Source organism: Bos indicus x Bos taurus, chromosome 1 (assembly GCF_003369695.1).
Source record: "Bos indicus x Bos taurus breed Angus x Brahman F1 hybrid chromosome 1, Bos_hybrid_MaternalHap_v2.0, whole genome shotgun sequence".
Classification (NCBI taxonomy): Eukaryota; Metazoa; Chordata; class Mammalia; order Artiodactyla; family Bovidae; genus Bos; species Bos indicus x Bos taurus.
Genome location: NC_040076.1, coordinates 96,453,433 through 96,480,040, shown reverse-complemented (window position 1 = coordinate 96,480,040; position 26,608 = coordinate 96,453,433). Strand labels below are relative to the sequence as shown.

The 26,608-nt window shown below is 43.6% G+C and overlaps 1 protein-coding gene across 1 annotated transcript; it reads left to right on the top strand.

Annotated features, from left to right (window-relative positions):
• The first annotated feature begins 2,960 nt into the window (after positions 1-2,960).
• Positions 2,961-17,840, top strand: CLDN11 (claudin 11). The gene is made up of 3 exons (XM_027541368.1): positions 2,961-3,394; positions 7,362-7,526; positions 16,554-17,840. The coding sequence occupies exons 1-3, from the start codon at positions 3,166-3,168 to the stop codon at positions 16,784-16,786; spliced, it is 627 nt and encodes a 208-aa protein (XP_027397169.1). The 5' UTR covers positions 2,961-3,165; the 3' UTR covers positions 16,787-17,840.
• The last annotated feature ends 8,768 nt before the right edge of the window (positions 17,841-26,608 follow it).

The following is a 26,608-nucleotide window of genomic DNA, read 5'->3' as shown; positions in this document are numbered from 1 at the left end:
GAGTACCAAAGCAAGAGTTCTGAATTTTATGTAGATAAGAATTCTATATACAAGAGCATATGCAGCATATACAATAGCAGCCCAGGTTCCCTAAGGCCTTTCTTTGTATCAGTTCAGTTAGTTCAGTCGCTCAGTCGTGTCCGACTCTTTGCGACCCCATGAATCGCAGCACGCCAGGCCTCCCTGTCCATCACCAACTCCCGGAGTTCACTCAGACTCACGTCCATCGAGTCAGTGATGCCATCCAGTCGTCTCATCCTCTGTCGTCCCCTTCTCCTCCTGCCCCCAATCCCTCCCAGCATCAGAGTCTTTTCCAATGAGTCAACTCTTCGCATGAGGTGGCCAAAGTACTGGAGTTTCAGCTTTAGTATCATTCCCTCCAAAGAAATCCCAGGGCTGATCTCTTTCAGAATGGACTGGTTGGATCTCCTTGCAGTCCAAGGGACTCTCAAGAGTCTTCTCCAACACCACAGTTCAAAAGCATCAATTCTTCGGCGCTCAGCCTTCTTCACAGTCCAACTCTCACATCCATACATGACCACAGGAAAAACCATAGCCTTGACTAGATGAACCTTTTTTGGCAAAGTAATGTCTCTGCTTTTGAATATGCTATCTAGGTTGGACATGACTTTCCTTCCAAGGAGTAAGTGTCTTTTAATTTCATGGCTGCAATCACCATCTGCCGTGATTTTGGAGCCCCCAAAAATAAATATTTTGTATCAGACATTGTTTAAAGCTTTAAACATGTAATCATTATGATTACATGATGATTAACTCACATAATCATCAAGGAACCTATGTATTAGGCACTATCTTAATCCCCTTTTTATGAATGAGAAAACTGAGGCCCAAAGAAGTAAAGTAACTTGAATTCACAGCTAGTAAAGAGTGGAGACAGGATTCGAGACCAGGCAGCCTGACCTGCATTCTTAACCACCTTGCTCTCTTGGGTGATTATTGCAGCTCTTGCACTTGACACTCTGGCATCTATTACAGAGGCTTTTCTGTCTGTGCACTTGATTTCTTTGGGGTCTCCTTGAGGCAAGTCTTCTCTAGGAAACACAGTGATTTACCCTGACATCCAGCAGAGATAGGGGGAAGCTTAGTACTTGTGACTTACGATCCATATCTTAGAGTGTTGAGTAGGAAGTTTTGTGTTTCTTGAAATCCTTCTTATCTTTAAATCTCATGCTTGTTGATAGAGGTATACAAGAAGTCAAATGTATGAAAGAGAGTTAAAACTGTTTAATGTAAATATAGCCCAAGGAGGACTTCTCTACATGATAGAAAAGTACATATAATAGGTCTCCTCAAATGCACGGTGAGAAGGTGGCTTGATGATGTTGATGGTGGGTGATGAAGGCGACGGTGATGATGGTGGTGGTGGTGATGAAGGCAATGGTGATGATGTAAATGGTGGGTGATGAAGGTAACCGTGATGATGGTAGCGGTGATGAAGGTGGTGATGATGATGGTGGTGGTGGTGATGGTGGTGGTGGTGATGAAGGCAATGGTGATGATGTTAATGGTGGGTGATGAAGGTAACCGTGATGATGGTAGTGGTGATGAAGGTGGTGATGATGATGGTGGTGGTGGTGATGAAGGCAATGGTGATGATGTTAATGGTGGGTGATGAAGGTAACCGTGATGATGGTAGTGGTGATGAAGGCGACGGTGATGATGGTGGTGGTGGTGATGAAGGCAATGGTGATAATGATTATGATGATGATAGCTTACACTTGCAGAGCACTTGCTCTAGGCTAGGTAGTATTCTCAGTGGAGAACACAGATATTAATTTATTTACATTGAGAAGGCGCTGTCAGCCTAGCTTTTAAGGTAACAAATGAGACACTTGAGTCCTGTAGGAATTTTCAGAAAGTGACAATTAGGACAGGTTCCCAGGAATGGTCAGTGAGGAGGGTTGAGATGGGAGGGTGGAATCTATCCCTTCCTTGCTACTGTACTTGGGCAACTTAACCTCTCTCATGCTGTCTCTTCATGAGTACCATGTATAAACAATTGTTCCTAGGACAAATGACAAATTGTTCCTACGTTTAAACAAAGGTAGCAACCATTTAAATGAGATAAATACATTAGCATAAGCACATGCATCAGGCTTCCCTGGTGGCTCAGATGGTAAAGAATCCGCCTGCAATGCGGGAGACCTGGGTTTGATCCCTGGGTTCCATCCCTGGGTTGGGAAGATCCCCTGGAAGAGGGCATGGCAACCCACTTCAGTGTTCTTGCCTGGAGAATCCCCATGGACAAAGGAGCCAGGTGGGCTACAGTCCATGGAGGACTGAGCAACTAAGCACAGCACAAATACAAACACGTAGTAGGTGACACAGCTGCACAAACGTGAGTGGCTAGAGACAGCAACAATGGTTTGTTGTCATGTCGATGGCCATGGCCACCTCTGATGATTTTTAACCAAGGGCAGAGGTTCATTTTCTTTCTGCCAGTAACTAGGATAATGCTGAATGCTTCGCGTCTGTTGTTTAGGGCAATTCTTAGCTCATCAGTTATCATCATGGGCCGAGGAGGAACTGTACTGGGCTCCTCCTGGAGTCCCACGGTCCCTGCTCTCAGCTGGGGAAAAGGAGTAGGGAGAAGCTCAGGAGGGATGGAGCGAAGCGGAGACCCAGGGATAGAGATGAGAGAGGGCAGCTAGAAGGGAAATAATTCTCAGCAAAATAGAACTCGCGCTCTACGCGGGCCCTCTTGTCGCTCTCCATCACTGGGACGTGGTTCGAATTATTTTATTACCAAACTTTGTTATTTCCAACACTAACCGTGCGAAGCCCGCTCGCGGGCCGCCCCCCCACCCCACCCCCGCCCTCCTGCTTCCCTCCACATCCCACTCCGGACCCCGCCCTGCAATTGGCCAGCGGACCGGGAGCCGTCGCGGATTGGAGCTCGCCGGCCTGGTCTGCGGGGTTTAAAGAGGGGGGCGGGGGCGCGCTGCCCAGCCGCTCTGCTGTCCTCGCCTTGTGCCCGTCGCGCAGCTGGGCTTGTAGCGTCTCCTGGCCTCCCGCCACCTCCAGCGTCCTGCATCGCGCTGTCGCCGGCCAGCGGCTCGAGAGCGCAAGAGAGGGGCAGGCGCCGTCCAGCCCAGGCGCGGGCACAACTAGTGAGGGGCGAGGCGCCGGGACTCCAGGCTGGCCATGATGGTGGCCACATGCTTGCAGGTAGTGGGCTTCGTCACGAGCTTTGTGGGATGGATCGGCATCATCGTCACCACGTCTACCAATGACTGGGTGGTGACATGCGGCTACACCATCCCCACCTGCCGCAAGCTGGACGAGCTGGGCTCCAAGGGGCTGTGGGCCGACTGCGTTATGGCCACGGGGCTTTACCACTGCAAGCCCCTGGTGGACATCCTCATCCTGCCGGGTAAGATAAGAACTCTTCCCCATGCCCCTCAAGTGGCTTCTCCTGAATAAACCCTTTCCCTCTGGGCAGACGCGGGAGGGGGCATTGGGAGACGTTCACAGAAATATTTGGGCGCTTGAAGATTTGGGGGGAACCTTTTGACATCTTCAGTCCCACTTTGTTGAGGAGGAATTAGGCAGCCCTGAGATTAACTTCTCTCGGTCTCAGTTTTCTTATCTGAAATTTGGGATGATAGTGGTGACCACTGGCGAATCACCCTAAGAAGGTAATGAACTGAAATATAGATACATAGTTGGAACTCCGTGCATGTTAATTACCGCCGCCTCACCCGCTGCCTGCTCCCACCGTCCGTGATAGATCAGTACTTCAACACCCCCCACCCCTCCCCACCTTCCCCAGGCGCCCTGCTTTCCCAGTAAGAATCTACCCACAGGGGCGAGGAGGAAAGAGAGAAACAAAAGCATTCCTGTGATCGGAACAGGCCCAGGCTGAGTTTCCCAGTCCTTGTGGGACGGCCGAGGTGTCCTGGCCAAGTTAAGGTCCTCCTAGCTGCGCCCGGAGGGTTCCCGCTGTCCCCGCGGCCTATCTCTTTTCCCCCACCCTCTGCCCCTCGAATAGTAATAGTAATATCAGTCGGGCCTGCCGCGACTCCCCTTCGCGTCTCTGCACCCTGGGGTCGGACAGAGAAGAGCGGGTGCGCTGGAGGGCCGACCCATCCTAGGAAAAGGCGCACCGCCGCGGGCCGACCCCTCCTCTCCCGGAGCGTCTCACAGTGGGGAGGGGAGGGAAGATTGCCTAGTCTCCACCTTCCCCGACGCCACTCGAGTCCCATCCTTACTTGCTGCCCCGGTGAAAATTCTGGGCAAGTTTCAATTCAGATTTAAACCTCGAGCCAGTTGGGTGATTTACAAGGTCTTGGGCGCCCCTATGGGTTTTCTGCCTGGAATCTTGGCTTATCCCTGCCCTGGGGAAAGCACCACTGCCTTCTGTGCCCCTAGCCTTTGAGGATGGTGCGCCTCTAAAGGCCTTTCCTGGCTTCTTTAACGAGCGGAGTAACTGGGGCCCCAGGCCGCCAGCCTGAGATCCTTTGGCTTTTGCCTTCCCTGGACGAGCCTTTCGCTCCCTCCCTCCTAGAGGCTCTGTGTGTGTGTCTGAAAGTCGCTCAGTCGTGTCCGACTTTTCGCGACCCCATGGACCGTAGCCTCCCAGGCTCCTCTGTTTATGTGATTCTCCGGGCAAGAATACTGGCGTGGGTAGCCATTATTTTCTCAAGGGAATACAATCGGGTGGAACGCGGGTCTCCAGAGTCTCCTGCATTGCCGGCAGGTACTTTACAGTCTGGGCCACCAGGGAAGCCCCGCCCCCCTGCCCCACCTCCAGGCTCTGCCCTTCTTCAAGCCTCACCTCAGTGCTTCCTGTTTCCAGGTCTCTGTAGTCGGAATCTATCCCTTCCTCCTTGTTGCCGTGATATTTGACTCTTATTCCCGTTAGTGCACATTTAGGGCTTTTTTTGCTCATTGTTTGTGAGTCAGGTTCTACTTTGTTGTTCAGTCGCTAAGCTGTGTCTGACTCTTTGCGACCCCATGGACTGCAGCATGCCTGGCTTCCCTGTCCTTCACCATCTCCCAGAGTTTGCTCAGACTCACGTCTGTTGAGTTGATGATGCCATCCAACCATCTCATCCTCTGTCACTCCCTTCTCCTGGGCTTAATCTTTTCCCGGCATCAGGTTCTCCTACCAAATTTTAAATTCCTCAGAGATATAGATAGCATCCTGCCCTTTCTGCATCTTCCCCTGCTCTGCCCTCCATTTTGGACTTCCAGAATGACAGAGGTCAGGGACCCAGATGTGGCTATGCCTTCAGTTAAAGCTGCTGTTGGTAGATCTGGGTCAGACTCTGGGATCCAGCCCTCACAACCTGGGTGACTGGGGACAAGTTACTAACCTCTATGAAACCAGCTGTCTTCTTCATTCCATCTTTCAGAATTGTTTTGGGGGTTAAATGAGATGAGAGATGCAAAAGCCTTCTTAGATGTAGTAAAGGCTTCATAAATGGTGATTTTATTAATTTTTTTATTAAAAGCTGGGCATGGTATTTGTTAGAATCTGAGTGAAGCAAATAATTACCCTCTGCTTCCTTTTCCTGAAATTAAGTTTGCTGAGCATTTGGTGACAAGTGGTTTGTTTACAGAGAACACAGACCATCCCACAGATGGGGTACGTTTCAGGGAGGGACTCCTTCTTACTGGGTCCCCTCTCTCACACTCTAGGTGGAGACAGGGACTGATCTCAGTCTCCTTCTTTAGATTCTAAATGTGGCCTTGGCATCTAGCTTGTGGATCGCCTGAGTCATAAACTTTGGAACCTGGGTGGCTGACTGACTCTCTTTTTTGCCAGCCCTGGTTCTCAGCCACAGGGGCACGGTCCTGTGGTCAGAGGTCTTGCCTCAGACGACCTGTAGCTGCTTTCTGGGGGTCTTCAAGTCAACAGATACTTGATTGATTATCCTTAATTCAGAAGAAACTGAGGTGAGCAAGGTTGAGAGAGTGCCCTTGTGGACTCTTGTTGTTCAGTCGCTCAGTTGTGTCCAACTCTTTGCGACCCCATGGACTACAGCAGGCCAGGCTTCCCTGTCCTTCACCATCTCCCAGAGTTTGTTCAAACTCATGTCAGTGACGTCAGTGGGTGTGGACTCTGAATTCTGGCAAGCTACATCTTGCTAAGAGGCACTCTTGCAGTTGGGTCTTGGTGCACAGGTAGGCTGGTTTGGTGTCAGGGTCCTGGCACATGAGGCAGAAGTTGGGGCTTGTTTCTGGTTTTGCCATTAACTCTTCCTCCCCCAGGCCACTGGCTCTACTTTCCACTGAGTAAAGAGGAAGAGTACATATATACCATTCCTCTCCTTTTTTGGAAAGAAGGAGTGTTTTAGTGAGAAACGGTACATTCAAGTCTGTCATATTCTCCCAGAATCTTCTCATATTTATTTTACATAAACATTGAACACATTCTAATCTGTTTCTTAATAAAGCAGTTACCTGGCATTTTATTGGAGAGTATAAAGTGCAGGTCGTTTTGCTTCACTGTTACTATTCAACTTGTTAACTCCATCGTTCATAACTGTATGTTTGCATCATCTGGTGTGACCACTGTGTTAACCCACGAAGGCCAAGGCAGGTGTCTGTTCTCCAGGAATCCTTAGGGGGTTGGAGATATTGCTTTATGGATAATGTACCATTGTGGAAGTACGTCCAGGGCACTGTGGGGGAGCTTGACCATTTTGGGGGGCAGGATTCATGAGCATAGCAGCTTCTCAGGCGATAATCAAGAAAATGACCCTGAGCCTTTGCTTAGTCTAGTTGGAGCCACACACTATACACAATGTGAATTAAAAAAAAACATGGTTAAGGGACAAAATCACCTAGTATACCTGGGGATAAAAGTACTGCCTTGACACAATAATATTAGCAATTCCAGTAATAATAGCTGACCCCTTTTGGAGTACTTAGATTGTGCTAGGCACTGTTCGAGCACTGCATGAATTTACAAATTGAATCTTAGTTAGATTCCATTGGCAAGACATAGGTACTATTATTATTTTTACTCTCTAGATGAGGAAAGTGTCAAGGCACTTGGCCAAGGTAACCCAGGTAGAGCACATCAACAGCACAAGACTTGTTGGAAGATTTAGATTTTAATCTGAATCTTTTACAAGGTGATATAATTGGACTCTTGGCCCCTTCATCTTGGAAGCTTGGATGAGCGGTCTAAAGCCAGGGATCCTTGTTCAGTCTCTCCTGCCCCCAGCCTCTCTTTCATCTGTCACTGCGTTTGGATACCTCTGAACATATTTTAAGTCCTGCAGTGGGACAAAGGGAAGGCAGGCAGATGGTGCTGAATTCTGTGAAGCAGGATGCAGGATCCAAGGGGACCTGTGGCCTAACCCCACTGTCTGTGCTCTTGTTTCCAGGCTACGTGCAGGCCTGCCGAGCCCTGATGATCGCTGCCTCCGTCCTGGGTCTGCCGGCTATTCTCCTGCTGCTCACAGTTCTCCCGTGCATCCGAATGGGCCACGAGCCTGGCGTGGCCAAGTACAGGCGGGCCCAGCTGGCTGGTGTCATGCTCATTCTTGTGGGTAAGACAGCTTTCTGTAGAGCACGCCCACTCTGAGCGGACCTGAAGAATCTCAGGTCTTGCTGCTCAAGAGATGTGGCCAGGAAGACATATGAATCCACTGGGGAAAAGCCCCTCACCATGTGTATTCCTTTATGTTTCCTGGTGGTTGAGGCAGAGGGACAAATGATGTCTATGGGAGTCACTGAACATAAAAATAGGAAAAAACAAACAAAAAGGATTTTGAGGGAATATGTAAGAGAGAGACCAGAGGACAGAAGAGAGGTATAGGCTGGCCCTCCATTCAGACTTCACCATGGAGTCTGTTTTCAGAAACACCTGTGCCCAGGTCCCACTGCAGGTCCATTGACTCAGAATTTCTGGACAGCCGACCAGGCAAAGATATTTTTTTGAAAACTTCCCAGGTGGCTCTTAAGTGAAACCAAGATTGAGAACTTAACGTATAAAGAAAGACTAGAGGAAAAGAAGGGCAAGAGAAAAGTAAGAGGTCAAGGGTAGATCACTAGGTAGATCACTAGTAGATCACTAGGTGATGAATCACTCCATCTTTCGTTCTGTACAAATTTCATTGAGCACCTGCTGAGGGCCAGGCACCATGGTAGGCACTGGGCATATTGGCAAACAGAAGGCAGCCTCTGCCTTGAGTGTTCTTGAACATCTTGATAGAGCATGGGACATACTTACCTATAAAAAGTACACAGGCTGTGCATACCTAGAGCAAGGTATCTAATTCAGACTGGAGGAGTTTCCCAGCACAGAGGATCCCAGCAATGACTTTTGAGAGTTGGAGAGAAGATGGTCAGGTCATGGGTTGGAGAGAGGGACAGCCCAGACCAAGGGCATGACATGTGCTCGTTCAGTGTTCCTGATTACACCTGCACACTGGGGGCTTGGTTTACCAACCTAGGGAGGGTCCTTATAGCTCTGCTCTCATCAGTGATTTCATCTCTTGGTTTTTGTGAAGGCTATATCCACCATTCTAAATCTTAATAGAAGATAGGCATTTTAAGAGTGGTAGCTCTTGTTGCAAAATGCACTGAGATAGCAGTGAAGAGACATTGGTCTGGATATGAGTTAGATATAAATTAAGTTCCCTGGGGACAGGAAATTTCCATCCCCAAACTGGTATCAGACTGGGTGTCTGAGGGGGCAAGGTAGGGAGTCAGGGTTCTGTGTGGGTCAGTGCCGTTTAATGATGGTCACCCACAGTGTCACCAGTGAGGGGAGGGGGACATAAGACATAGGGGTGCCATTTCCCTTGATTGTAAAGGTGTTTAGAGACTTGTGAAGCTATGGAGAATTCAGAAGGGCTTGCCTGTGTATGTGTGAATAGGAGTAAAAAGACCAGAAAATCTCTATAATTTTGGGAGAAGAATCTGGGCATGGACCCTTGTGGTTCCAGCCACAAAGAACTTCTGCGGGGGTGCCATGAGGAACACATGGTGGGTCAGCATCACGTGCTTCATCCAACTCACAGGGTCCTTCCCTGCGAGGCTTTTCGGTGGTCGGATCTCTGTATCTGAACTCCCTTTCTAGTAAGTAGACCAAAGTTCTGCAAGTAAGCTGTTTTGCAGAATCCAGGTGAAACCCTTCTTATCCTAGACGTTTGCGGTTGTTTGTAACTTTCCTCACAGTGTTACAGAAGCCCCAGAAGGCTCTCTCTTTGACTCAGAGGATGCCAAAGCCAAAGAATTGGTCTACTGTGTTGAGTGTTCATCTTTAGAAACCCTGGTCATCTGTATGAGAGTCACATTAAAAGAGAATACATCAAAATTTCCTGAACCCAAATCTTGTAGGAAATAAAGACATAAAAGCAACGTCATACAGACAAATTGGTATTTAAAACTCTCCTGAAAACCACTGAATTACCTAGTTGAAGATAATGGCTATTAAAAAAAATAGAAACCTGTTGTCCGAAACTTCCTAGTCAAATTATATACAGTTTATCTTTTTCAAGTGGGCTGGTGGATATAGACAGAATCTTAGGAGAGTGAGGTGGGTGGGCAGGTAGGGGTGGGAGCTCCTCAGTCCCTGTTTGCAGCCTGGAGGGAGCTGACGGCAGGGGCATTGAGTGGTTGAACACCCCACCCCGCAGGGAGGCTGCCCCTTCTGACCCATCACTGCTATGATGGAACAAGGGCACTGCTCCTTGCATCTCCAGTGGTGCCTGCATCCTCTTGGATTGCTCCTGTCTGGATTTACTTCTCAGTGGGTCACCCCTTGCCTTTCGGTTGGATGTTGTTTGGACTGGACCGAGCTCGCTCACCCTGGAAATGTAAAGCTCATTGTCTCAAGTGTGACACCTGCTGGCCTCCCCTGTCTTCTCTGCTGGGAGCCCGAGAGCCCTGTTTCCCCGGCTGGCAGTGAAGGCTCCCTTTGTGTGGCTGGGAAGGGCTTCTGGTGCTCTTCTAGCAGAAGCCGGCACTGGGCTCTTGCTGGGGCCTTGGGGTCACTGACAGTGGTCCAGGTGAGATGTGGTCCCTGACCAAGCACACTGTGGTGTGGGGACCTGGGAACAGGAACAGAGTCAAAGCTAATCTTGGGATGAAGACTGTAAGCACCACTAATTAAAATCCATCCTTCCTGACTCTGGAAACCTTTATTTTTCTGAAAGCTTAAAAAATTATGTCTCTGATACAACAGCTTATCTTCTCAGGAGTCTGAGTTCAGTGGTGTGAGGATTTGGTTCCTGCTTTGAGGGAAGGAATGGGAGCCTGATGCTGCTGACTTCTTAAGCCAGATGAGTAGTTCAAGGAGCATCAGGATCCTCAGATCCAGGATGTATATCATTCTAATCTGTGGCTTTTCAAGATGCCCTGCCGAAGCAGGTGATACATATGCCTTGAGATGCTTCATCTTATCGTGTGGAGTCAGACCAACTGTACTAAATCTCAGACCTGCCGCTTTCTAGCTCTGTGAACGGGGGCAGTTAAAGTCACTTAAAGTCTCTGAGACTTTATATAAAATGGGGACAATACTGCCTACTTCTGAGGCTGGTAAGAATAGTGAAATGGGATATTCAAGTTATTTAGCATCGTGTCTGGCTAAGTGGTCAACAAATGGTTGCTATTTTGTAGCTGTTGTTGGTTAGAGGAAACAGAGAGGTAACCTAGAAAGGAGCTGCCTAGAAGGCAACTGTGTATTCCTTCCATCACGTCTAATTTCTGCAGGGTTATGTCCACACGTGGAACTGGTAAGGAGAGATGACACCAGGTCACATCCTGGTCTAATGGAAATACTGCCTTTGATTGCTTTGTGGAAACCAGAATGTGGGGATTAATGGTTTGAGTTTTTGGCTTATTCCATTATAAAAAGTCACAGGAAGCTATACAACTGAAAATGCTCAAGCTTAGTTCTGATTCAGACTAATCTGCACCTTGCTATAAGTTAGAAAGTATTTGATTTTGGTGTTTCTTGGGGAGACAGGGTAGGGAATGGAAGGAAAGGAAAGTGGAATTCCTAAGTGGAATTCTTTGTCTTCTCTCCTCCTTTTAAAAGATGTGGCCCCAGGAATCCTATTTGTATTGAAAAAAAGTTTTTAACTTGGAACTTTGTGATTAAAATTTTTACTAATAACCATGAAGCTTTTTTTTTAAAGGGTGCAGGAAAAAAAAAAGAGTGATTTGTGGAATAGAAATAAAGGGGAAAGTGTTGAAAACAGGCTAGGAAAATAATGTACTCAAATATTCCATTGACTTGATGATTGTTGTAAATATTAGATATTCGTAAAAGTCGTTGTGATGTCCCACCACTGATTGCTTTAATCAAAACTTAGAGAATGGCAAGTGAAGAAAGTAGAACCCAAATTTTTCTGGTTTCAAATTATAAAGAAACAACAAAGTACACATGACTTCAACCAACAGCTCCTTAGAAATCTCATTACTTGTCGCCTTGAGTTAACTGGCTTCTTTGTGACAAGCTGATGTGAATAGCCAGTTAGATCGTATGATATAATAGTATCAATTGTAGAAGGCTGTGTTCAATGCCTCCTAAAATGTTACTTGGAGGGGGATTTTTAAACAGTTTTTATTGTGAAAAATTTCACACATACACAAAAGTAGACTAGTATCATGAACTCCATGAACCCAAACTCATTCCCAATAATGATCAACTCACAGTCAACTTGCTTCGTCTCTGTACTTCTACTTTTCTCCCAGTCTTCACACTTTTTTTTTTGGAAGCAAATCCCAGTTATCAGATAAAGGAAGATTTTTTCCCCCTGGTATTACTAATGAAACTCAGGGTAATTTAAGTGAGTTTAATGAAAAATACTAGTTTGATCTAGAAAAGATGCTTTTAAAAGTCTTTTCAGTGCTTTATATAGAAAGTGACAAAGTCTGAAAACAGGTGTTCATTGGAGGAAGGAAGAAATGTCAGGACCTGCTGCTCTTTTGTCTTTCTAGGCTTCTCTGTCTATCTGCCCTTCTCTTTCTAGGTTGTTACCTCCAAAGCTAAACACCTGTGCCAATTTTATTTAATTTCATCACATTTATTTAACTCCATGGCAACCCACTCCAGTGTTCTTGCCTGGAGAATCCCAGGGACGGGGGAGCCTGGTGGGCTGCCGTCTATGGTGTCGCACAGAGTCGGACACGACTGAAGTGACTTAGCAGCAAAGAGATGAAAAACTACACTTAACATTTCATTGCTCTAAAACTGCTTTCCCAAATATTTTCTGTGTTTGGCTACATCAAGATCATTGATAACTTTTAATAAGGCTGTTTTCTATCAACTAAAAAAATGATTATATTAAATGATTTGAAATTTATCAAAAGAGACAAACTATTTTCTTTTATGAAGAGCAAGGAATTTTGCTTGTGAGAGGACTGAGTCCAGATGAATCTCTATCTACAAAGTGAAGTTTTTTTCTCCCCTTGTCCTTCTTTTGATTTTTAAGATGATGATATCTCTGATTTTCCCTTTCTACTCCCCGTCAAGTGGGAGAATTTTTTTCCTCTTATGCAGTTAGCTATTACATCTTCTGAAGGTAGAAGGGGAGAAACAGAAAAATGTGAATGTTAAAATTCTCCTGTCTTATTTTTAGAGACTTAAATTCTGATGACACAAAAAGAAATGACAATTCTCTTCCATGTTCTCTACTTTATAGGTAATTGTGGGTTTTTAAGAAAAACATTGTATTTTCCTCAAATATGGAGAGAATCATTACAAGTTCGCATGCACGTGTGTGTGTGTATGTGTCTGCAAGTAGAAATAAGTCTTAGCAGGCCTTCTCTGTCTTTAAGAAAGCCAAAAATTACTGCCAGTTCTATTAACATTTCACATCTTTTAGTTGAGTATGATATGACTTGCATTTTTAACTTTACGATTAAAACATATTCTTCTTTCCCTTCAAGCCATGCTCAAATTGAGTAAACTCTCCCTTTTTTAGTTTTTAAGCGTTCTTCATTGTGAGTTCAACTGCAGGTCACTCTTCCCAGTGAACCTCTCATTCCCTTCATGTTGTGTGGTGGTCTGTCATCTTCTAGCGGTTTTTGATGTGGTTGGTCTCTGAGAGCCACAGGAATTCCACCCAGAGTTCAATTATCAATGAGGAAATAAAGGGTCTGCTGGTGCTCATTTGCCTTGTTTTGCATGGATTGTAAAAGAAGGAAATCTCTAATGAGGTAAATCATGAGTTTGTAGCTTTGAGTGTGTTAAAGTTACATTAAAGTTTTATAATTTTAGAAGTCAATTTTGGTGTGAATGAAGTGGAGAATAGACTAGAAATGGGTCTACCTCTCATCTATCCATTTGTCCGTCCATCCACCCACTCACTCATCCAGTCCTGTAAGTCCATATTTAAATCTTTAGACATTTTTCTGATTTTTCCCTTTCCTAGTGAAATCTATAGGAATAAAGTCTAACAAAATCTAACACTCAAAATCAAGACTGATGGTTACTTTTGGTATGTTGAGCCTGATTATTTCCCTATATGAAAATAACCTAGTTTTATTACTTTGCTTAGTAAAAGAGGAAGAATTCAGTGAAATTAGAGGCAATATTTAAATCTTACTCTGTAAAATCTAAACCAAACCTGGAAGTTAAGTGAGATTAAAACGAAATGTGAAGAATGCCCGTGTGTGTATGTGTGTGTGAGTGTGTATGTGTGGTGTGTGTAAATAATTGGAAAATATAAAACTTTACTTGAACCATAACCTGTTTTGAATCCAGTTAATTGTTTATAGGAAAGATCAATTGGATTGAGCCACATCAACTGGGAATCAAATCTGTTTTTTTTCCTATGGAGTTCAGCTTTTCCCTCTAATCAAGCATGGGTGTTTGGAAGCCCTTGCTAGATTGCTGTTTTTGCCCATCTCAGAACAAATGCCCCCTTTTGGTATTTAAGTGTGTGTAGCTGGATCATATTTTTGATGTGGAGAATCTAGAGCAATTCCTTCTGGCTCAGACACTCTAGATTATAACGATGACAATAGCCAAGCAGTTCTCCAAGAGTGCCAGATTTGGAATCTGTGGCCAGAGAAAGAGAAAAAAATGCATTATAGATCTTTAAAGCCCTGTGCTGGAAAGGGAAGGTTTGGTCAATCAGATCAGCTGGTCTATTTGAGTATACTCTATTCACGGAAGGAAAATACATCTTCTCAATCTCATATAAAAATATTACATGATGGGGCTTTGCTCTTTAAGTAAAGTGAAGTTATTAACATATGGGTAGATTTTAGCATCTTAGGTAATCTATATAAACTCCTTAAATATGTGAGTAGTTCACAACTAATAGAGTGAATTTAGGCTGTTAGAAAGCCAGTTGGAGCAATTCAGAGCCTCCAAATTCACTTCTTTACTCTGACTTCCACTTAGGATCTATACATTTTTAGGACATGAATCACGTCTATGTATGTATATCTATACACACCTTGTGGGGATGGACTTAGTGTGTTGTCAGCAAAACCTTATTGTACAAGCTGCACAAATGCAGTGAAATAGTCTAAGAGGTCTTTCAAATGGGTAAGACTTAAAAATCTTTTCTTTAGATCTAATGTACACGGCTGTAAGATTTGAGTGCTATTAAAGAAAAATTACATTTTTTCTCTGTGGGCATAGAGGTCAGTTAGAAAATTACTCAGTATGAGCAGAAATCGGAAAAAGTGTGCTAAGCTGAAGTGACAAGAGTTCCCTGGGTAGCAAACAGTGCAACGACTGCCTTGAATTTATCAAAGTGTTTATGACTAACAATTAGAAACATTTTTATTTTGGTCTGTTAACTTTAATGTGACATCCCAACTTAAAGTTTAAAAAAAATTTATTTTAATATTTGTTTTAAAAAATGTTTATGTATTTGGCTGCCTCGGGTCTTAGTTGCAGCGGGCAGGTGGGCTTCTCTCTAATTGTGCCGGGCAGGCCTTAGTTCCCCTGCAACATGTGAGATCTTAGTTCCCCAACCAGGGATGGAACTTGAGTTCTTTGCCTTGAGGGGTGGATTCTTAACCACTGGACCACCAGGGAAGTCCCCCAACTCAAAGCTTTACCTAAAATTTCTGTCTACTTGTAGTCGTGAGAAATCAGATGATATCAAAGTAAGAATAAAGTTACTTTCTAGAGCTTTGTTGCTTAGTACATTAGCCGCTAGCTATGTGTTCACTTAAATTTAATGAAAACTCAGAATTTGGTTTTCATAAGACGGAGAAGGCAATGGCACCCCACTCCAGTACGATTGCCTGGAAAATCCCACGGACGGAGGAGCCTGGTAGGTTGCCGTCCATGGGGTCGCTAGGAGTCAGACATGACTGAGCACTTCACTTTCACTTTTCACTTTCATGCACTGGAGAAGGAAATGGCAACCCACTCCAGTGTTCTTGCCTGGAGAATCCCAGGGACGGGGAGCCTGGTGGGCTGCTGTTTATGGGGTCGCACAGAGTTGGACACGACTGAAGTGACTCAGCATAGCCTCATAAGAAATGTTCAATAGCCCATGTAGCTTGTTAGCTACCCTATTTGACAGTGCTCGTGTAGAGGTTTAAAACCTTCTAAAAAATCTTTTTAGGCTCCTGCCTGTCCTGTTTTGTTACTTTGCTTAGGAGGAGGGGAAAAGCTAACTGATGCAGAGGCTATTTCTTATGATGATGACATTTGTCGTGATGGGTCACAGTCCTTGAATGGGTAATTTCTTTTACTCTGGGAACTGTTCATGTGTGTGTGTGTGTGGAGGTTTTGTGACTGTGAGCAGCACAATACAAACTCAGACTCCTAGCTGATACTCCACTGATGTCTGGCAGTATTCTCTACAGCAAGAGAATTTGTATAGCTTCTTCAGGTCTTTGTACTGTGAATTGACCAAATAGAAAACAAGAGTGGACATTGAAGTGGCACCATCTTGTCTCTCATTTCTGAATGGCTCAGGTCATCCAGTCATTCACCTGGTATACATTGAGCACACACTCTGTACTCTGTGCTGAGCTAAACACTGACTTTATAAACATAAGACATGGGCCCTGCCTTCAAGGATCTCAGAACTTGGCATGGGAAATAGAGTTGTAAAGAGATAATTACAATACATTTAAGTAAGTGTAAGAATAGAAATGTAAGTATATAAAGTCAAGATATATAAATAAATACAGATGCATATTTTTTGGGCTTAAATGATTTATTTCTAAGTTTTTACATTGGACTTTTTTTTTTGTTTCTGGGGAAGATCCTCTGGAGAAGGGCATGGAAACCCACTCCAGTATTCTTACCTGGAGGACTCCATGGACAGGAGCCTGGCAGGCTACAGTCCACAGGGTCTCACAGAGTTGAACACAAATGAAGCGACTTAGCCTGAGCAGCCCTCTTTTGTTTCTGCCACCTGTTGAAAAAATAAGGACCTAGCAGTTTGGCACGTGATTTTGATCTGTTTATTCAATAGACGTCAACTGTTAGGTTCAGACTGGGACGTAAAGGGAGCAGAGCTGAGTGTACTGAGTTTTGGAGTTGGTTGGAAGCCAGAGGGGTGCGTGTGTGGACTGAAGGGGAGCCTGGTCTTGTTGGTGTGTGATGGGGCTCCTCAGTCACAGCCCTCTCCTTGTCTCCCCAGCTCTCTGTGCCATGGTCGCCACCATCTGGTTCCCTGTGTGCGCCCACCGTGAGACCACCATCGTGAGCTTTGGCTACTCCCTGTACGCGGGCTGGATTGGTGCCGTGCTGTGCCTCGTGGGGGGCTGTGTCATCGTCTGCTGCGCTGGAGATGCCCAGGCGTTCGGGGAAAATCGTTTCTACTACTCTTCAGGCTCCAGTTCCCCTACTCATGCCAAGAGTGCCCATGTATAAGAGAGCTGCCAGCCTGCCCACGGAGGTGCTGTAGATGCCGGGCCCATGGCCCTAGGTTCGCTTGCCACTGTGAGGGGCTGGGAAGCCCACTCCTCTGCCAGGCTCCAAAGCCAAAGTTCTAGAAGAGCATCCTGTCTGGCACTCTGTAGTCTTAACATCTCCTTCTCCTTCTGTTGCCTTAAAAGAAATGTTTAGCTCAGATAATGCCGCACATTTTTTCCCATGGTTTTGCCCACTACTAGCTCTTTTCTGGGGCGTTCTTTTGTCATACATATATATATGTATATATACACATACACACACATATATATGAAAAAAATTTTCCTCTCTCTTTAAATTTCAAATACCTTGCAAACATTGCCGCGTTGGGTGTGGGGAAAGAAAGAAAAGACACTTTCAAGCTGTTACAGATGACAATGGGAGCCTCATAGAGATGCCTCTCTGTTCCCTCTCTCCTCTCAGCTCCAAGGTCACTTAGTTATAACCAATAGAAAAAGATAGAATAGGGAATGTGGGGTGGGGTAGGGAAGGGCATTGTGGACCTTGCCCTCCAAGGGGAAGTTTCCCTCTTGTAAGGTGAGGGAAAGGGGTGGGGATATTTTTTAGTTTGTGATTTTACATTTATCTGTACATACTTTTTAAGGTTGCTCATTTTTATAACCACGGTTTTCCTGAAATTCTCAATGCATCAGTATGAAGGAAATGAACCAAACAGACTTTAATGTTACCGTAAATAACAGTACAAGTGAGTATAACTAACTGACATGCCACAAAACATTCTTGATTTCCAGGTTTGTAGGATATAGTTTTTAATCCTACACTTTCATATGCTTCAATATAACATATTTTAAAAACTTTCTCCCTTTTCTATTTTCATTCTGTGAGCTGTCTTGAAGTGATACTGTTTAACATAAATTGTACTGTTGAATTTGGCTTTACGGGTGCAAACACTGATGGTGTACTGGTATCCAAGACCCTAAACTCTCCAAACTTGATGGTGCATTTTGTTCTTTAAGTGAAATCTGTGCAATAAAATAACAGACTGTCTGCAAAACTGGCCTGTAATATTCTGTTGTATCCAGAGGTATCATCCATCAATTTAAACTTTTTCGTTGATCTCTACTAGTAATCTACAGGGAATCTGGTCAGGGATTCAAGAGTAAGTCTTTCTGCCCTATGCTGAAAAATTGAAAAGATATTTTATTCACTGTATCGTGATGGTTACATGTGGTCATAAGGGGAACTTAGATGCTCTCTAGGTCTCTTAAGGAGGGACATTATGGCTTCTTTAAGTCATATAAATAGGCAACCATCAGATACCAACTGCCAAGTATCACACAAACTCCTTTATCTATTCTAGGCATAGTAAAGGAATTGGCTCAGTATAAGGGGAACTATAAAGCAATCTCATTTTTATTGGATCTTCAGGTAATAATATCTAAGTGCATTTTGTTTGAACATATGTATGTAGATGTTTAGAAATTTTGAACAAAATTGGATATAGCAAATTGATTTTTGTTTGTTTTCTATTCCAGAAAGTCTGTCAAGTTATGAGTCTGCTGTTAGAAAAAAACAGATTACAATCTACTTTGGTAGTATTTTTCCAAAAATACTAATTTCATTAGCTGATAGCATAATGGTTGGCAAACATTTCCTCTTTGGAAATATCCACTTGGACTAATCATTTTTGTAGAGATGTGTGTACATTAGGAGATTATAACCTAGTGGAAAGTATTTCCAAATTAACTTGTGGAGAAAAGATAATCTTCATGTTGACCAAAATATTTGCTCAGTTATGACAGCTTTGTAAGAATGCAAGTTTTGTGATTATATTGCCGGACCCTCTCTACCTCATGAAAACTTGCCAGAGTGTAATGACTGTGAACATGAATGGAGCAAGAGGGCCTCAGGGGGTGTGGACACAGAAGACTGTAGGTCTCACACCCCTTGTCTCCTCATAGAATCAAAAGTGTCCTCTTATGGCTGTGCTCACTCACACACCTCTTTCCCTGCTTTCCCTGCTTCCCAAGGCTGCTCCGTGCTTTCTCACATGAGGGGCTGTGCTGCAGGAGCCCCACTTTCCCCTGCAGCAGGAGAAGAGACACCCTCAATGTCTCCTGGATGATCATTGCCTCATTAGGGAATCCCATTTTGTAGGTCATAACTCCAGTGTTGGGTTATATTATCAGTGTGAAGGAGGAGGGGAGGGGTCACTGTTGCCCCTGAACAGCACTGTCCAGTAGAAATATAACCTGAGCCACATATATAATTTAAAATGTCCTAGGAGCCACATTAAAAAGCTAAATGTAAACAAGTGAAATCAATTTTTAATATATTCTATTTTATTCCAGTGCATTCAAAGCATTATCGTTTCAATATGTAATCAATTACATTTTTATGCTCTTCCTTTTGTGCTAAGTCTTTGCACTCCAGTGTGGATTCTACACTTACAGCATCTCTCCATTAGTCCTGGCCACACTGTAAGTGTTCAGTGGCCACATATGGCTGATGGCTCTTGGACTGGAGAGCACAGCTATAGAATAACAGGTTCCGCCTTAGTGACAAAACTAAGGGATGTTTAAAGGGATGACTCTTGATCTTAGCTGCCCTCATTAGAGCTCCACGAGAACCTGGCACCTACAGGGGAAGACAACGGCCCCCCAGTCACAGGTGAAATGGCAGACTCAAAGTGCTCTGCCTGAGTAATAGGGAAAAGGGAAGACCTGCTCTTGAGACCTGTTTGTTCCAAGAACTTTGTACACTTAATCCTTCTCACAGTCCCTGTTTTATAGATAAGGAAAAGAAGGTGTAGAGAGTTTAGGTTATTTGTCAAGGTCAGATTGCCCTTATACAGGACTAAAATAGGATTCAAGTCTAACTCTAAAGCCTTTGTTCTCCAAGATAACAGTCAATATAGAAAGTCAGGTAAATTTCAGATTCACTTTGGACACCAACTCAGTGGATGTGGGTTGGTACCCAAGAACCTGCACTTCTATTGTGCACCCCAGTGATTCTGAAGAGGTGATCCCCATGCCACACTTTGATAGAGTGAAGGCAAGAGCCCCTTTCTCATGTCTTTTGGTAGTGCAGCTGATCCCCTCCCTCATCCCTCTTAGATGGTCCTCAGAGACAAGATGACTTTGTTTTACCCAGCTTCCCTCCAACTCCTTGGTCCATTCTGAAGGGACCACATGCAGAGGGTCTTTAGTTTGAAATGAACCAGTTCTGCTCACACTTTCCAAGAATTTGATAGAAACCAAATTAGAGAATGAATGTTTCAAGAAATCTCTGCATCTACAGATGCTAGTTACAACAGCATCTGTAGATTTGAAATTAAAAAAAAAAAAGAGAGAGAGAAGATCGTGTACTTTAACAATACAAGTTACATATTTGTGCTGAACTGGTGGTTAGAGATAACAATAGAACAAAGTTTGGTTGTATCTTGTCCTGTGGTTCTCTCTCTCTCTTTTTTTTTTTAATTTCAAATCTGCATGTCAGTGTTTCTCTATACAATGTACACAATGTGAACTGCAACATCTTAAATGTTTGGCAGGACATTCATGCTCATGACATCACATGCTGGGAAGACAGGGAGGCCACTGTAGGGCTGGCCTCGGGCAGAGGCAGCATCAGTGCGGCCATTGAGATGTCCCCACAAAAGAGTGTGTGACAGCCAGCTGTGCAGCCTAAAGGAGACTGAACCAGAATTGTGGGTGGAACTTTGGCACATGCTGCTTATGGCTTGAATAGCAGCTCTTGAGGAATCTATATTATTCTACCTCACGCAGAATCTCAGCTCAGGCTTTGTGGCTCCGGGACAGCAGGAGGGAGTGGAGATGGAGGAACTTGTCACTGCTCCATGCCCCATTGTTGAAATGAAAAATGTGGACACCATAAGATTGTAGGGTTGTAGAAGGTAAGAACTGCTTATGCTTTACAACAAAATGACTTTCTAAATGGCAAAGAGCACCTAGTTGTCACAGTCTGGTACTTTCTTTAATTAAAATGTTATATTGAGTTATATTCAACTTTGTTTTACAACTTTGTGTGTAAGAGGCACATGGATCATGTGGGGGTCTTGTTAAAATGCAGTCTCTGATCCAGCAGGTCTAGGGTGGGGCCTGGGACCCTGTCATCTAACCAGCTCTCAGGGAATGCTGATTCTGTTGGTCTAGACTCAAACCCGGAGTCACAGACACTCATTAAAAAAAATCTGAACACTGTAGAAAAAGGCAGTTCACAAACTCTTAGAACTTGGGTTATCTTAAAATGGATTTTAAAAGCAACTGCTAAAATTTATTTCTTTATTCATTCGTTGATTCATTTGTTAACTAATTAAACAAGCATTTGATGAGCCCTAGTTATGTGCCAGCCATGCATTAGCCACCAGATATAAAAAAGAATCACAAAGTCAATCCCAGTCCTCAATTAACTTGTAGCTTAGTGATGTAGTTAGGAGCACCATGAATAATGATGCTGTTATCTTCTTATCATTGTCATCTTTAATTGACTTTGGAAACGTACACCCTGACTGAGAGGGGAAAATAAAATGCTGACAGAAGCATATTAGTGCACAGATGGAAGATGAGAGTTTACAGAATATTTGATATATAAAGGCATGTTGACCAGATCTTCTCCCAACTTGATACATTTTTAAAATGGGTGTTGAAAGTCAGCCAACTCCCAAACTCCTTGAAGGCTATTGACTTGATTATATGCAGAAGAATGAGGAATGGGCAGAGAAGGCCTTGTCCAGGCTTCTGCCAAGTCTTGCTGAAACCTTCCACAGAGAAGCTTGCTATTTTTTAGGGCTGGAATTTAGTTGAAGGTGTCAATCTTCTCTAGTTTGAATATTTTACAAACTTCCTCTCCAAGGACTTCCCTGGCAGTCCAGTGGTTAACATTCAATGTTTCCAGTGCAAGGTGTATGGGTTCAATTCCTGGTCTAGGAACTAGGATCCCACATGCTGTGCAGTGCGACCAAATTAAAAAAAAAATAGTGAAAAGAAACAAAAACTTCCTGTCCTGGTGACAGAGCTCAGTTTTTATTGTGATAAGTACAACAGGGCAGCAGAATCTGCTGGCACTGATTCGTACTTAAAAGGCTCAATCAGGTACAGTGAGCAAAGTGGAGACCTGAAGCAGAGATCCCCAAGCTGGGCCTTGTAGGTGGTCAGAAGGTGCTGAACTGTTCCCAAGAAAAATATGAAGAATAATATATCTTTTCCTAGTTGACTAAAATCAAACAAAAATAAAAATCTAGCCATTTGTTGAGTGACTAATATAGACATATACTATCACACGAATCATTTCATGAAATCCATTCCACACACTGTAAAAGTTTAGCAAGCCAAGACTGTGGAGTCTTGGCTAACTAGGTGCTTCTTTACAAAGCCCTCAGGGATCCTGGATCCTTCCAACTCACTGCTTCACCAAACCCAGGGGTCCAAGATGGTAGCATCTACATTTCAGGTGGAGAAAGGATCAAAAGAAAAGGGCAAAGGTTCGTGCCCACCATCTCCGAAGATAGTTTCCTGAAGCTGCTGCAGGAATCTGCTTGCAATAAGTTACATGGCCACATGTTGCTGCAAGAGACACTGGGAAGTTGTTTTTTTTTTTTTAATCAAGATTGGCTATGTAATTTGTAGAGCCCAGTATAAAATGAAAACAGCTCCTTTTTCAAAAAAACAGGGGAAAAGTGTTGTTACTTAAAACAGATAGTTTTTCCTTTTTTTGTGGTCTCTCTCTTGACTGTCATGGTGGTTTTTTTTTTTCTTTTCCCTATTTAATGTTGTCCTAAGTGAAAAAAAAAATGAAATTTTTCTAAGTAAATTTTCTAAGAAAAACTAAATTACAAGCATGAATTTTACCATTTTTTAAATTGTGCAATCTGTTTTAAGTGCAAATAAAAGACAGTTTCACTTTTTCCTGTGGAAACACCAAAATCCCACAATTTGTATTTGGTAGCATGTACACATTTCAGTATTACTCATTAGAATAGTGGAAACATTGCACAAAACTAATTCACTTATTTTTTTTTTTACTTCTTGATATGCACCCATTCTGCCAACACACTGCCTTCAGCTTACTGAAGAGTAAGAAGGAATGAAATGAATGGGACCAAAATGAATGGGACCTATCTTTCCCTTTCTATCTATGTCATCATTTTCAGCGTAAAATGGTTGGTGAATACAGGGAATTATTAATACAAGGTTAAGGTCATTCATGTTTCTTAGAACCCACTGCCTTCTTTCTACATTTGAAGAGAGCTGTGGTTTGAATGGTAAGTTTGTCCTCCGGGGACTTTCAGTGCACTTCTTTACTCAGTTTTAGTCTGTTCAGGCTGCTACAACAAAATACCACAGGTTGGGGGCTTATAAACGACAGAAATTTATTTCTCACAGTTCTAGGAAGTCCAAGACCAAGAGACCAACATGGTCGCTTTCTGATGAGGACCTTCTTCCTGGTTCAGAGCTGGCGTCTTTCCCTGCGTCCTCATGTGGCAGAAGGAGTGAGGTGGTTCCGTGGGGCCACCTTTATAAAAGCCCTAATGCTGTTATAAGGGCTTCACCCTCATGAGCTAAACACCTCCCAAAGGCCCCACCTCCTAACACCATCGCTTGTGGTATCATCAGCCACAGGCATAACACACACTCACCTCTGAACTTCTGAGTCCTGCTGAACTTTCACACATGTGGGTCCATGGGAAATCTGTGCTCATGGGGTATCATGGGCACTATGTGCGGATATAGTGGTAAGAAGTGATGGACACATATACTGCATGTATTTTCTCTCCTCACACACATGCTCCATGGTCTCCTTAGACTTCACTTACAAAACACAAGTTCAATGAAAAAGTTATTGAGAATGCCAACAGCACAGAATTAAACCAGGGTTTAATAATCCTTCTGCTTGTGGGGCCTGTGAGGCTATGCAGCTGACCCTGGCCTTTCTTCCATCTGGCCATGTACCTGGTTAAATTTTTTGAGTAAGTCTCCAAAAAGAAAAAGAGTAGATTTTGAGGGAAACTTGTAGCCTGTGTTATACCTTCTGACACTCTTAGGAAGGCATCTGTCTTAGTCAGTTGGGACTGCTACAACAAAATACTATAGACTGTTCTGGAGGCAGGAAAACCCAAGATCAAGGTGTTGGCAGATCTGGTGTCTGCGGAGGACTCTCTTCCTGGCTTGTAGACAGCTGCCTTCTTGCTGTGTCATCGCTTGGTGGGGAGAGAGGAAGGGGGAAGAGAGAGATAGAGAGAGAGGTTCTAGTCTTTCTTCTTCTTACAAAGACCCAAATTCTATCATGGGGACTCCATCCTCCTGACCTCATCTAAACTTATTACTTCCTAAGGGACCCACCTCCAAATATCATACCAGGGATTAGGGCTTCAGCACATGAATTTTGCAGAGCACACATTCAGTCCATTCAGCAATCAGTATCATCCCTCTTATCTACATGATGAAACTGGAGGTTAAGGAGGTGAAGTAATGAGTCCAGGCTACAGAGCTAGTAAGTACCAAGATCAGGATTGAACCCATGTCTTCCAATGCTAAGGCCAGTTCTCATACTGCTACAACATATTTGGAATTTACAAAATGAAACTAAATTATGTTTAATGAAATACAGTAGAATGAAAATGTCAAGAGTATGGGTCTTTCTCATAAGATATTAAAAACAAGCATACCTTTTAGTTAAAATAGTAACTAAGTGCACCATACGTATATTGTTCATTCAATTCTTATAACAATTTCATGAATTGAGGGCTATCATATACCTATTTTATAGATGAGAAAGCAGAGACACAGAGAGGTTAAGTAGATTGCCTAAGGTTCTACAGCCTTGCAAGCCTGATTCTAAAGCCCCAAGTACTGACCACTGCTCCAGCTTCACGTGGAATTTGTTCCTTAAGGGAATGAATTACTATAGAAAGCCGTTTAATGAAAGGACAGATTCAAAATTAGCTTAAGATTCTTTTTTTCTTTTGGCCATGCTGCTCAGCTTGTAGTATCTTAAATCCCTGACCAGGGATCAAACCCTGGGCCCCCTATAATGAAAACAGAGTCCTAACCACTGGATGTCCAGGAAATTCCCTTAAGATTCATTAACATAAATATTCTCCCAGTTGAGAATGTTAGTTTAGGAGTAAGGTTAAATTCTGGACCTGTTAGTCTTCAAAACAAATGTTCTTAGAAATGGTTCCTTTAATCTGTGGTAACTGGAAAATTGAGGGAATTCAAGCTTCTCTATAGGGAAGCCCCACACACTCAAGCTTCTCTATAGTATAAGGGCTAGTCAATATTCGTATCTTTGGAAAGAGGAAATGTGGACTCAAATTCTCCACAAACAGATTTTCAGGAAATAAGGGGAATTAGCTACTAAAGGGAGTATACTCTCTTGTAGCCTTTGAAGTTATAATGAATGACAGAGATGATAATCTGTGCATAAAAAGCAAAGTCACAGGGGAGCACATTTTGCTAGCAACAGACCACTGTGTTCTCTGTGTGTTAGCAATTCCAGTGTCAAGGGCGAGGGGTGAGGTGGGGGATGATAAACAGAGTTCAAACCATGGGTTTAGTTTGCAAACAAATGCCAAGATGAGTGAGTACACTTTTTTTTTTTTTTTTAGCAAAGAAATCACTGGGCTGGAAAACCCTCAAAATATCAATCACTCAATAAGGCCTCCTTAGGAAAACAATGCTGTGATTTTTGTACAGAGACCTTTGAAGTCAACCAGTTTTGGCTTAGAATTTGAAAATAAAATTAAAAAAAGACCACTGTAGGTCAAGAGGCCTTTCTGAACTACTTTCAATTCCAAAAGGCCCCTCAAAGGGAAGTAGGGCCTTGATTTTGTTAAAAAAGTATATTTAGCTTCAGAATGGGAAAGAAAGAGCCAGGATTCTGATTTCTTAGTCACGTACTTTCCTCCCTAGCCCAGGGAGGGTTGGCGGGGCCAAGACTTGTTGTTCAGTCTCTTGGTTGTGTCCATCTCTTTGCGACCCCTGGACTGCAGCACGCCAGGCTTCCCTGTCCATCACCAGTTCCCGGAGCTTGCTCAAACTCATGTCCCTCAAGACAGTGATGCCATCCAACCATCTCATTCCCTGTCGTCCCCTTCTCCCCTGTCTTCAGTCTTTCCCAGCATCAGGGTCTTTTCCAATGAGTCAGTTCTTGGCATCAGTATTGGCCAAAGTATTGGGGTTTCAGCTTCAGCATCAGTCCTTACAATGAATATTCAGGACTGATTTCCTTTACGATTGACTGGTGTGATATCCTTGCAGTCTAAAGGACTCTTGAGTCTTTTACAACACCACAGTTCAAAAGCATCAATTCTTCAGTGCTCAGCCTTCTTTATGGTCCAACTATCACATTCATATATGATTATTGGAAAAGCCATAGCTTTGACTAGACAGACCTTTGTTGACAAAGCAATGCCTCTGCTTTTTAATATGCTGTCTAGGTTGGTCATAGCTTTTCTTCCAAGGAGCAAGCATCTTTTAATTTCATGGCTGCAGTCAACATCTGCAGTGATTTTGGAGCCCAAGAAAGTAAAGTCTGTCACTGTTTCCATTGTTGCCCCATCTATTTCCCATAAAATGATGGGACCGGATGCCATGATCTTTGTTTTTTGAATGCTGAGTTTTAAGGCAGCTTTTTTGCTCTCCTCTTTCACCTTCATCAAGAGGCTCTTTAGTTCCTCTGCTTTCTGTCATAAGGGTCGTGTCATCTGCATATCTGAGGTTATTGATATTTCTCCCAGCAATCTTGATTCCAGCTTGTGCTTCATCCAGCCCTGCATTTCTCATGTTGTACTCTAAGTTA